At 39.2% G+C, this 12,977-nt stretch overlaps 1 protein-coding gene and 1 non-coding gene across 11 annotated transcripts in view; one reads left to right on the forward strand and one right to left on the reverse strand.

Annotated features, from left to right (window-relative positions):
• Window positions 1–12,977, reverse strand: part of EXOC6 (exocyst complex component 6) — a 324,395-nt gene that overhangs the window by 107,560 nt on the left and 203,858 nt on the right. For all 10 annotated transcript variants that reach the window (XR_011382367.1, XM_051823933.2, XM_070057614.1 and 7 more), the window contains 2 exons: window positions 11,091–11,188; window positions 8,628–8,733 (listed from right to left, as the gene is read on the reverse strand). Coding sequence is in view for 9 of the 10 variants with exons in the window: in XM_051823933.2 (XP_051679893.2) it covers window positions 8,628–8,733; window positions 11,091–11,188 (204 nt within the window). In the remaining variant the exon portion in view is untranslated. The remainder of the gene's footprint in view (window positions 1–8,627; window positions 8,734–11,090; window positions 11,189–12,977) is intronic.
• On the forward strand, window positions 12,837–12,899 carry LOC127484329 (U7 small nuclear RNA). Its single transcript, XR_007911195.1, has one exon. It is a non-coding gene; the product is annotated as a U7 small nuclear RNA (small nuclear RNA).

The raw sequence follows: 12,977 nt of genomic DNA on the forward strand, positions 1-12,977 counted from the left end.
ACCAGCATGTAAATCGACACCTGGTCCAGTGTTCTTTATATAAATACTATAGCCTGAATAAACTCATTATTACAAGTAACTAAAACAATAAAAAAATCAAGTCATGTAGTGGAGACTAATTTGGTAATATTTCTTGACACAGACAAATCTGGTTGTGCTTTCAAAAAAGACAGTATTAGAATAATTATTCTTTTTTTTTGTATATTAAAGCACAGCTGTTACATATATGCAATGACACTGTTAGCTAAAATCTAAAAGCCATGCTTTTATGTGTGGGCATTTGTCGCAGCAGTTAAGACGCCATTTAGGACACCTGTATCCCCCTAGAATGCCCAAGTTTGAGTCCTGGCTCAGCTTCTGAGCCCAGCCTCCTAATGCATACCAAAGGAGGCAGCAGGTGATGGCTCATGTATTTGGCTCCCTGCCATTCACATGGGAAACCTGGACTGAGCTCCTAGCTCCTAGATTAGGCCTGCCCCAGCCCTGATTTTTGTGGGCATTTGGGGTAGTGAATCCAAAGATGGAAGATTCTCTTTCTTTCTTCCCAGCTTTCAAATAAAGTGAGAATGAATAAAAATGAAAACAACAGAGATTTATTTTTGAAAAAGAAAATTTTAAAGCTGCATGTAATTACTTGGTTATATGATACAAAATATGCTTAATTTATGTATAAAAATATGACAAAAATTAAAATGCATACAATTCACTTAAAATTCACTCTTGACAACTCCAAAGGGATCAAAACATAGGAAAGAAACCAGTGTTGCAGCACAGCAGGTGATACCACCACCTTCAATGCCAGCATGCCAGCATCCATATGAGTGCCGATTCAAGTCCTGGCTACTCTACTTTCTATCCTGCTCCCTGCTAACGTGCCTGGGAAAGCAGCAGACAATGGCCCAAGCCCCTGGGACCCTGACACCCACATGGGAGACCCAAATGGAGTTCCAGGCTCCTGGCTTCAGCCTGGCCCAGCCTTGGCCACTGCAGCTCATGGGGGAGTGAACCAACAGATGGAAGATCTAGCTGTCCCTCTCTCTCTCTAACACTGCCTTTCAAATAAATAAATCTTTTTTTAAAATGCAGGAAAGAATTAAATTATAAATAGTTGAAAAATGACAAGTGAAAGGAAAAACAAGGATAAAGAGAATTTAAAAGTTACAGGAAATATGACAGTCGTCCCTCATGAGATCTGTTTCTATCCAGACACTAGATAGGTGCAATGTGTATGTAACTGCGTACATATGCATGCATTTACACACAAATGCACTCATGCATTCCCAGAATGACTGGAAACGATCTGTGCTGCTTGGAGTTTAAAGCACTTATGAGCCAATTGTGTAGCCTTCCTTCCTATGGTGACAAGGAAGTCAAAAACATGCGATGAAGGTAGAATCACAAATGCAACTGTTGCTTTATTTCTTTTTTCTACTCTTTAGTTAAGATATTTTAACTAAATATATATATATATATATATATATATAGAGAGAGAGAGAGAGAGAGAGAGAGAGAGTCCTACCTCAGGAAGAAATTTTCAGGTAATTACTACTTTATATATCTTTTATTCAAGCAAAGTAAAGTTTAATAGAAATATAGTTCCTTTAAAAAGTCACAGAGGGGCCGGTGTCATGGCTCACTAGGCTAATCCTCTGCCTGCGGCACCAGTACTCCAGGTTCTAGTCATGGTTGGGGCGCCAGTTCTGTCCTGCTTGCTCCTCTTCCAGGCCAGCCCTCTGCTGTGGCCCAGGAAGGCAGTGGAGGATGGCCCAAGTGCTTGGGCCCTGCACCCCATGGAGACCAGGATAAGTACCTGGTTCCTGCCATCGGATCAGCGCGGTGCAATTTGTGGGGGTGAACCAACGGAAGGAAGACCTTTCTCTCTTTCTCTCTCTCTCTCTCTCACTAACTCTGCTTGTCAAAAAAAAAAAAAAAAAAAAAAAAAGTCACAGTGGGTAGTCATTTGGTGTAGTGGCTAAGTTGCTGTTTGGGATGCCTGAATCTCAAATCAGACTGCCTGTTTAAGTCCTGGCTGCTCCACTTCGGATCCAGCTTCCTGCCACTATGCATCCAGGGAGACAGCTAAAGTACCTGAGTCCCTGCTACTCATGTGGGAGATCCAGACTGAGCTCCAGGCTGCTGGCTTCAGCCTCATCCAGTCACAGCTGTTGTAAGCATTTGTGGAATGCTTCCAGCAGATGGAAGAGATCACAGTTTCTCTCTCCCATTCTCTCTCTCTGTCATTCTGCCTTTCAAAGAAATAAAACTTCTAAAAAAATTTTTAAGCCATAAAATAAAACCCTTCACAGTAATAGACATTTAAAATAAATTCTCCTGTGAAATAAGCCAGTCCCAAGCGGACAAATATATGTTCTCCCTGATCTATGACAACTAATTGAACACCTACAAGGAAACCTGTAGAAGTGAAACTGACACTATGAGAAATAATGACTTGATCAGCCTTTGTCCTGACTGTCAAGGAAAAGCTTACTATTTTATTCTTTTTAGTATTTTCTTGTTCTACTTAATACCATTGGTTGAACTCTTTAATTAACACACAATTATTCTTGGGTGTTTAAATTTAACTGAAAATTTCCTAAGCCAGAGAAAGATGCAGCATTGAAAGAAAATTACAGACCAATATCCCTGATGAACATAGATGCAAAAATCCTCAATAAAATACTGGCCAATAGAATGCAACAACACATCAGAAAGATCATCCACCCAGACCAAGTGGGATTTATCCCTGGTATGCAGGGATGGTTCAGTGTTCGAAAATCAATCCATGTGATACACCACATTAATAGACTGCAGAAAAAAAATATATGATTATCTCAATAGATGCAGAGAAAGCATTTGATAAAATACAACACCTTTTCATGATGAAAACCCTAAGCAAACTGGGTATGGAAGGAACATTCCTCAATACAATCAAAGCAATTTATGGAAAACCCACGACCAACATCCTATTGAATAGGGAAATGTTGGAAGCATTTCCACTGAGATCTGGTACCCGACAGGGATGCCCACTCTCACCACTGCTATTCAATATAGTTCTTGAAGTTTTAGCCAGAGCTATTAGGCAAGAAAAAGAAATTAAAGGGATACAAATTGGGAAGGAAGAACTCAAACTATCTCTCTTTGCAGATGATATGATTCTTTATTTAGGGGATCCAAAGAACTCTACTAAGAGACTATTGGAACTCATAGAAGAGTTTGGCAAAGTAGCAGGATATAAAATCAATGCACAAAAATCAACAGCCTTTGTATACACAGGCAATGCCATGGCTGAAAAAGAACTTCTAAGATCAATCCCTTTCACAATAGCTACAAAAACAATCAAATACCTTGGAATAAACTTAACCAAGGACGTTAAAGATCTCTATGATGAGAATTACAAAACCTTAAAGAAAGAAATAGAAGAGGATACCAAAAAATGGAAAAATCTTCCATGCTCATAGATTGGAAGAATCAATATCATCAAAATGTCCATTCTCCAAAAAGCAATTTATAGATTCAATGAGATACCAATCAAAATACCAAAGACATTCTTCTCAGATCTGGAAAAAATGATGCTGAAATTCATATGAAGACACAGGAGACCTCGAATAGATAAAGTAATCATGTACAACAAAAACAAAGCCGGAGGCATCACAATGCCAGATTTCAGGGCATACTACAGGGCAGTTGTTATCAAAATAGCATGGTACTGGTACAGAAACAGATGGATAGACCAATGGAACAGAATAGAAACACCAGAAATCAACCCAAACATCTACAGCCAACTTGTATTTGATCAAGGATCCAAAACCAATCCCTGGAGTAAGGACAGTCTATTCAATAAATGGTGCTGGGAAAATTGGATTTCCACATGCAGAAGCATGAAGCAAGACCCCTACCATTCGCCTTACACAAAAATCCACTCAACATGGGTTAAAGACCCAAATCTACGACCCGACACCATCAAATTATTAGAGAACATTGGAAGCCGGCGCCGCGGCTCACTAGGCTAATCCTCCGCCTAGCGGCGCCGGCAAACTGGGTTCTAGTCCCGGTCGGGGCGCCGGATTCTGTCCCGGTTGCCCCTCTTCCAGGCCAGCTCTCTGCTGTGGCCCGGGAGTGCAGTGGAGGATGGCCCAGGTGCTTGGGCCCTGCACCCCATGGGAGACCAGGAAAAGCACCTGGCTCCTGGCTCCTGCCATCGGATCAGCGTGGTGCGCCGGCCGCAGCGCGCCGGCCGCGGCGGCCATTGGAGGGTGAACCAACGGCAAAGGAAGACCTTTCTCTCTGTCTCTCTCACTGTCCACTCTGCCTGTCAAAAAATAAAAAAATAAATAAATAAAAATAAAAAATAAAAATAGAGAACATTGGAGAAACCCTGCAAGATATAGGCACAGGCAAAGACTTCTTGGAAAAGACCCTGGAAGCACAGGCAGTCAAAGCCAAAATTAACATTTGGGATTGCATCAAATTGAGAAGTTTCTGTACTTCAAAAGAAACAGGAAAGTGAAGAGGCAACTGACAAAATGGGAAAAATATTTGCAAACTATGCAACAGATAAAGGGTTAATAACCAGAATCTACAAAGAGATCAAGAAACTCCACAACATCAAAACAAACAATCCACGTAAGAGATGGGCCAAGGACCTCAATAGACATTTTTCAAAAGAGGAAATCCAAATGGCCAACAAATACATGAAAAAATGTTCAGGATCACTAGCAATCAGGGAAATGCAAATCAAAACCACAATGAGGTTTCACCTCACCCCGGTTAGAATGGCTCACATGCAGAAATCTACCAACAACAGATGCTGGAGAGGATGTGGGGAAAAAGGGACAGTAACCCACTGTTGGAGGGAATGCAAACTGGTAAAGCCACTATGGAAGTCAGTCTGGAGATTCCTCAGAAACCTGAATATAACCCTACCATTCAACCATCCCACTCCTTGGAATTTACCCAAAGGAAATTAAATTGGCAAACACAAAAGCTGTCTGCACCTTAATGTTTATTGCAGCTCAATTTACAATAGCTAAGACCTGGAATCAACCCAAATGCCCATCAACAGTAGACTGGATAAAGAAATTATGAGACATGTACTCTATAGAATACTATACAGCAGGCCAGCGCCGCGGCTCAATAGGCTAATCCTCCGCCTTGCGGCGCCGGCAAACTGGGTTCTAGTCCTGGTCGGGGTGCAGGATTCTGTCCTGGTTGCCCCTCTTCCAGGCCAGCTCTCTGCTGTGGCCAGGGAGTGCAGTGGAGGATGGCCCAAGTCCTTGGGCCCTGCACCCGCATAGGAGACCAGGAGAAGCACCTGGTTCCTGGCTTCGGATCAGCGCAGTGCGCCGGCCGTGGCGGCCATTGGAGGGTGAACCAATGGTAAAGGAAGGCCTTTCTCTGTGTGTGTGTCTCTCTCTCTCACTGTCCATTCTGCCTGTGCAACAAAAAGAAAAAAAAATACTATACAGCAATAAAAAACAATGAAATCCGGTCATTTGCAACAAAATGGAGGAACCTGGAAAACTTCATGCTGAGTGAAATAAGCCAGTCCCAGAGAGACAAATATCATATGTTCTCCCTGATTGGTGACAACTAACTGAGCATCAAAAAGGAAACCTGATGAAGTGAAATGGACACTATGAGAAACAATGACTTGATCAGCCCTTATCATCACTGTTGATGTACAATTTAATACTATATCCCTTTTAGTATTTTTGTTTGTTCTACTAAATACCATTGGTTGAGCTATGTAATTAACATACAATTATTCCTAGGTGTTTAAAGTTAACTGAAAAGTGATCTCTGTTAAATATAAGAGTGGGAATAAGAGAGGGAGGGGATGTACAATTTGGGACATGCTTAAGCTGACTTGCCCCAAGTGGTGGAGTTAGAAATGTGCCAGGGGATTCCAATACAATCCCATCAAGGTGGCATGTACCAATGCCACCTCACTAGTCCAAGTGATCAATTTCAGGCCACAACAGACCATAATGATAGGTCTAAGAGTCAAAGGGATCACATAAACAAGACTAGTGTCTGTGAATACTAACTGATAGAATTAAAAAGGAGAGAACGATCCAACATGGGAAGCGGGATACACAGCAGACTCATAGAAGGGCAGTTGTCCTAAACAGCACTCTGGCCTCGGAATCAGCCCTTGAGGCATTCAGATATGGCTGAAGAGTCCATGAGAGTATTTTAGGCATGGAAAGTCAAGACACTGTGGCAAAAACAAACAAACAAACAAACAAAAAAAAAAAACACCTAAATGAAAGATCTCTTCGAGTGAGATCCCAGTGGAAAGAACGGGCCATCAAAGAAGGAGGTACTTTTCTCTGAAGGGAGGAAGGAACTTCCACTTTGACTATGGCCTTGTCTAACTAAGATCAGAGTTGGTGAACTCAAAAGGCTTCCATAGCTTTGGCAACTCATGACAAGAGTCTCGGGTGATTACTGACGCTGTAAACAAGAGTGTCAATTTGTTAAGTCAACAACAGAAGTCACTGTGCACTTACTCCCCACGTAGGATCTCTGTTCTTAATGTGTAGTTCAATGTGAATTAATGATATGACTAGTGCTCAAACAGTATTTGGCAATTTGTGTTCTGTGTGGGGGCAAACTGATGAAATCTTTACTTAATATATACTAAATTGATCTTCTGTATATAAAGATAATCAAAAATGAATCTTGATGTGAATGGAATGGGAGAGGGAGCAGGAGATAGGAGGGTTGTGGGTGTATGGGAAGTTATGGGGGGAAAAGGCCATTGTAATCCATAAACTGTACTTTGGAAATTTATATCTACTATATAAAAGTTAAAAAAATTACTGCAAGATATTACAGGATCTTTTGAATTGAGTTAATCATAATTTGGTGATGTTTCATTAATAAGCACACATAAAAAAACAAAAAAATTAAATTTAACTGAAAATTGATTCCTGTTAAAAATAAGAGTGGGAATAAGAGAGGGAGGAGTTGTACACTTTGGCACACACTCACTCGGACTTACCTCTAATGATAGAGTCAGAAATGTGCCATGGGACTCCAAATCCCATTAAGTTGGCATGTACCAATGCCATCTTACTAGTTAAAATGATCAGTTTAAGTTCATAATTGATCACAAAGATAGGATTAAGTGTCAAAGGGATCACATAAACAAGACCAGTGTCTGCTAATAATAATTGATAGAATTAAAAAGGAGAGAATGATCCAACATGGGAAGCGAGATACACAGCAGACTCATAGATAGAATGGAAAATGCCCTAAACAGCATTCTGGCCTCAGAATCAGCCCTTAAGGTATTCAGATCTGGCTAAAAAGCCCATGAGAGTTTCTCAGGCATGGAAAGCCAAGACACTGTGGCAAAAAAAATGACCAAAACGAAAGATCTCTGTGAGTGAGATCCCAGTGGAAAGAACAGGCCATCAAAGAAGGAGGTACTGGGGCTGTCTCTGTGGCGCAGTAGGTTAATCCTCTGCCTGCAGCACTGGCATCCCATATGGGCACCGGTTCTAGTCCCAGCTGCTCCTCTTCCAATCCAGCTCTCTGCTGTGGCCTAGGAAAGCAGTAGAAAATGGCCCAAGACCTGGGCCCTTGCACCCGCATGGGAAACCAGGAAGAGGCACCTGGCTCCTGGCTCCTGGGTTTGGATGGGCACAGCTCCGACTGTTGCAGCCATTTGGGGAGTAACCAATGAAAGGAAGACCTTTCTCTCCCTATCCCTCTCACTGTCTGTAACTTTATCTCTCAAATAAATAAATAAAAAATAAAAGAAGGAAGTATCTTTCTCTGAAGGGAGGAGAGAACTTCCACTTTGATTATGGCCTTGTCTAAGTAAGATCAGAGTTTGTGAACTCAAGAGGCTTCCATAGCCTTGGCAGCTCATGACAAGAGCCTAGGGTGATTACTGACATCATAAATAAAGAGTGTCAATTGTTAAATCAACAACAGGAGTCACTGTGCACTTACTCCCATGTAGGATCTCTGTCCTTAATGTGCTGCACTATGCAAATTAACAGTAAAACTAGTATTCAAACAGTTCTTTATACTTTGTGTGTCTGTGTGGGTGCAATTTGTTGAAATCTTTACTTAGTATATACTAAGTTGATCTTCTGTATATAAAGATAATTAATAATGGATCTTAATGAAGAATGGGATGGGAGAGGGAGTAGGAGATGGGATGATTTGTGGTTGGGAGGGTGGCTATGGCGGGGGGGAGGACTGCTATAATCCAAAAGTTGTACTTTCAAAATTTATATTTATTAAATAAAAGTTTTTTAAAAAATAAAATTCTCCTCTCCCTAGAACATCCTCTTAGTATACTATAAGATATTCAACACAGGGTATATCTAATGCAGAATCTACCCGATATTAGTAACACCTGCTCTGGGAATCTACCTAACATTTGGGACAGCTACTTTTAGTACTTCCAGGAAAGTCCCCTCTTAACTTCATCAAAGAAGTTGTAATAGTAACACAATCTTTAGAAGTTATCAAAATAAAATTTTCTCACACATACACATGAACCAAAAGAAGCAATTCTTACTTACAGTGTAAGGTTAATTTTATAAACTAACAAGCATCATTAATTTATTTTTAAGAAAATTCTCAAATTATAAACTAACGGGTACCTTTTCAAGGTCTGGATCTTGAAAGGGAAATTTGCTGATGATAATTTTATATTCTTCTTCACTGACAATAGGAATGGGGCTATAATTATCTTCTTCAAAAATGTCCCTGTTGAGAAATGAGAGTTGAAAAGACATTATTAAAAAACATATCATTAGGGTGATATAAGACAATAACTTAAAAAAAACCCAACTACTACAAAAGCATTTCTTGTCAATTAAAGTTCCAAATAGGAAAGCATTATCTAATTGTCTAAAATTCTGAAATTCAACACCAAATAAGTCTAGTTTTTCAAAATTCATATGCAATCCCCTCTTTCTACTACTTTATTTTACATCCCTTCAGCACTTCAGTTTTTAGTCTAGAACATTCTCAAGATGACAGTCTGGAAAACATTGTTATCTGTAACTAAAAGCAGGTCCATAAGATGAAGAGTATTTCAGTCACACTTCTTGATAGTTGTATCTTGTGTCTTCTCTCTTCCCAAATAGATTATCAGTTCTTGAAGATCAAAGCAATTTTTATATTTGTTTCATCTCTTAATAATGTTTTAACTAGAAAAACGGCCTTTTATAGTTAGTGAGACAGAGGTATTTACTACTCATCAAATACCCATGTGCTTTCCTACACAGTCCTCTGCAATTAGGCATGGCCATATGACTAGTTTGCAGTATTCAGCTATGACAGGAAGTGATCTGTGTTGCTTGAGTCTAAAGTATTTACAAGCAAGTATATAACCCTCTTTCCTGTGGTGACAAGGAAGACAAAAACATGCTAAAAAGGTAGAATCACATATGCAAATAGCCTGGATCTCTGTCAGATGTCCATTTGTGTAAGAAATAAAATTTCAGTGTTCAATCACTGAAAAGTTGGGCATTTCTGTTGTGATAGTATAACCCTCCTGTCCTAAAGGAGCTGCTATCCAATTATCAACTTTTTGTAAAAAAAATATTTATTTATTTATTTGAAAGGCAGAGTTAGAGAGAGATAGAGAGAGAAATTCCCATGTGCTGGTTAACTTCCAATGCCCACAACAGATGGGGCTAGGTGAGGCTAAAGCTAGGAGCTGGGAACTCGATCAGGTCTGACATGTGGGTGACACCCAAGTAGTGGAACCAACATCTGCGGCCTCCCATGATGCACATTAGCAGGAAGCTTAAGTCAGGAGTGAAGCTAAAACTCAAACCCAGGCAATAAAAAGTCATATAAGTCATATAGATATTGAAATACGTTGAGTCCATGTCCTGTAGGCACGTGGTTATAGCAAAAGTAATTTTCCTTTTTAGATTCTTTAAGATTCTTAAAAATTGCTTTTTTATTTATTTATTTATTTAAGAGGTAGAGAGACACAAAGAGAGAGCTCCTACTAACCAATTTACTCCCTAAATGCCTGCAATGGCTGAGAGCCAAGTTGGGAGCTGGAACTCAATTTAGGTCTCCCACATGGGTAGTAGGAACCCAATTACTTGAGCCATTAACTTCTGCCTCCCAGGGTCTGCAACAGCAGAAAGCTTGAGTTAGAAGCTACAGCCAGGAACTGAACCCAGGCATCTGATATGGGATGCAAGTGTCCCAACCGCTATACTACCTACTGCTCTTTCAGATTTATAGTCTAGTTATACTGTTTGTAAAAATATAACTTCCCCAAAAACAAAACTTAAAAGCTATAAATTTCAGTTTCTAATACAAAATACCTCTGAAAACTTATATCTTTGTAAGTCTCTAATAATTTATTGGGAAAAATTATAGTTATTAGAAAAGTAAGTATAATTAAAATTTTATTATATATGATAAAAGGCATTATGGAAAACATTATGGAAGTTCCTCAAAAAATAAAAGATATATTTATTGCATGATTTAGTAATTTAGTTCTGGTATAAACTCACAGGATCTGAAAGCAGGAGCTTGAACATAATATATATTTTCTCATGTTCACAACAGCATGCACCAAATGTAGAAACAACTCAAAAGTCCATTGACAGATGAACAGATAAGCAAAATGTGCTATATACATGCAATGGAATACTATTCAGCCTTTAAAAAGGAAATTCTGACACATGCTACAATATGGATGAACTTTGGTTATGATATTATGCTAAGTAAAACTCTCCAGACACAAAAGGACAAATATCATATGATCCCCATCACATGAGGTACCTAGAGTAGTCAAATTTTAGAGACAAAGTAGAATGGTGGTTGCCAGGAACTGGGAAAAGGAAGAAATAAAGAGTTATCATTAAATGGGTACAGAGTTTCCATCTGGAAAGATGAAAAAGTTCTGGAGATGGCTGGTGGTAATCACTTCCACAATGTGAATGTGCTTAACACTACTGAACCATCCATTTAAAAAGTAGTTGAAACATTAAATTTTATGTTACATATATTTTGTCATAATATGCAAAATTAATTACTTTAACATTTGAGAAACTTATCCATTGCATTAAGGCATCATGGCTTAGACTCACCTGAAAACTCCAGCCCATTTCTTAAGCAGTGTTTCATTGTACTGATCTCTTATTTCAAATAAAAGGTCAAAGAGTCGATTCACTGGGAAACCATATCCCTAAAATTAAAAAAAAAGGCAAATAAATAAATGTATTAAAATATTTATAAAAATCTTGGGTATACTAGAAAATAATTTGGAGGAAATCACATTGTATATCATTCTCAAAGTATGAATGAATACATATAACCTTTTGACATTCTACTAGACAGCATAAAGTAAGAAAGAGGCCTAGAAGAGCTTAGTGGACTTGGGTTATTCCCTTCTCTTTTCAATCAGAATTACATGTTTACCTTAAAAAAGTATTAGAGGGGCTGGTGCTGTGGTGCAGTAGGTTAATCCTCAGCCTGTGGCGCTGACATCCCATATGGGTGCCAGTTCACGTCCCGGCTGCTCCTCTTCCAATCCAGCTCTCTGCTGTGGCCTGGGAAAGCAGTAGAAGATGGCCCAAGTGCGTGGGCCCCTGCATCTGTGTGGGAGACTTGCAGGAAGATCCTGGATCCTGGCTTTGGATCTGCACAGCTCCAGCCATTGCGGCCAATTGGGGTGTGAACCAGCGGATGGAAGACCTTTCTCTCTGTCTCTCCCCTTCACTGTCCGTAACTCTACCTCTCAAATAAATAAATAAAATCCTTTTTTTTTTTTTTAAAAAAAATTAGAAGACAGAAGTAGAGAAAAAGTTCATGATTAGTAATCTACATTGACTGTGTGTTGGAAATGATGCCTAAATAGGGCACAAGAAGAAAAAGGAACAGATTCCATCTAAACATGCTGGCTTCCTTCTGCACCTTCAGCACTGACTTTGTTATTCAGGGAAGATTTAGATCTTTCCATAAAACACAGACTCTGAAAGTTCATTCTTGCTCAACTCCAATTCATTGAAAAATTACCCATGTCATGACCAACATTTTCTCTCACCTCAAAGGGTTATCTGATTTCCTCTCCAAGATTTATCTCTTCATCTTTCTTCTTGATCCTATCTCCAGCAGGAACTCTCCATGGATTATCTACTCATCCTATTATGCTATCATATCCCCCTGGTTCCTTTCCTTTGGCTAAATAAACATGCTAAATTGCCTATCATTTTAAAACTAAGAACAACAAAGTCTTCCCTCAGTTTTCTTTGACCACCAGTTCTCTCCCTCTGTCACTACTTTCATAGCCAAACATCCACACAATCTAATTCCCAACTCCTATTCCTTTGTTTATACTGTTCTCAAAAATGTCATAGATTATCTCCTATACAAAATTAAATGATCCACTCTCTCTGACCTCTCTTTCTTGAAAGTCTTCTGCTTTGAATTCTATAAGGTCACTCACTCTCTGTTCTTTCACCTTTATGAACGGTGCTTCCAGTTTCCTGTTTAACCTCTATCCATATTATTTTTCTCTCTAGGGCACTCTTAATTCTAAGAACTTTAAACACTACTTTTCATGATTATTCTGAATATGTATCTCTAGCTAGACTCCTCTAAATTCCAAATATTTAATTCCAACACCTTTTAGATGTTTCTACTCAGTTGGCTAAGAAAGCACCTCAATTACATCAAGTATTTCGTCTTAGTTCCTATCTGTGATAACAGTTCTATCATCAATCCAATTTATCAAGCATGTGCCTCTTTCAAAAGACTGCCAGACTCTCAAAATTACCACTCAAAAGTATGAATCTGATAATGTCATTCCCCTGGTTAAAACTGCAAAATGCACACAGCATTACAGCTTTTTTTGAGTTTGTCTAGCAACTTCTCTGGTTTTCACTGGAGAGACTCCAGTAAAAAAACAAACACAAAAAATACAGAATGTTATTAAAGTCCCACAAAACCTGTTACAATCTGGTACATCACTGTTA

This window comes from Oryctolagus cuniculus, chromosome 15 (assembly GCF_964237555.1).
Source record: "Oryctolagus cuniculus chromosome 15, mOryCun1.1, whole genome shotgun sequence".
NCBI classification, from domain to species: domain Eukaryota; kingdom Metazoa; phylum Chordata; class Mammalia; order Lagomorpha; family Leporidae; genus Oryctolagus; species Oryctolagus cuniculus.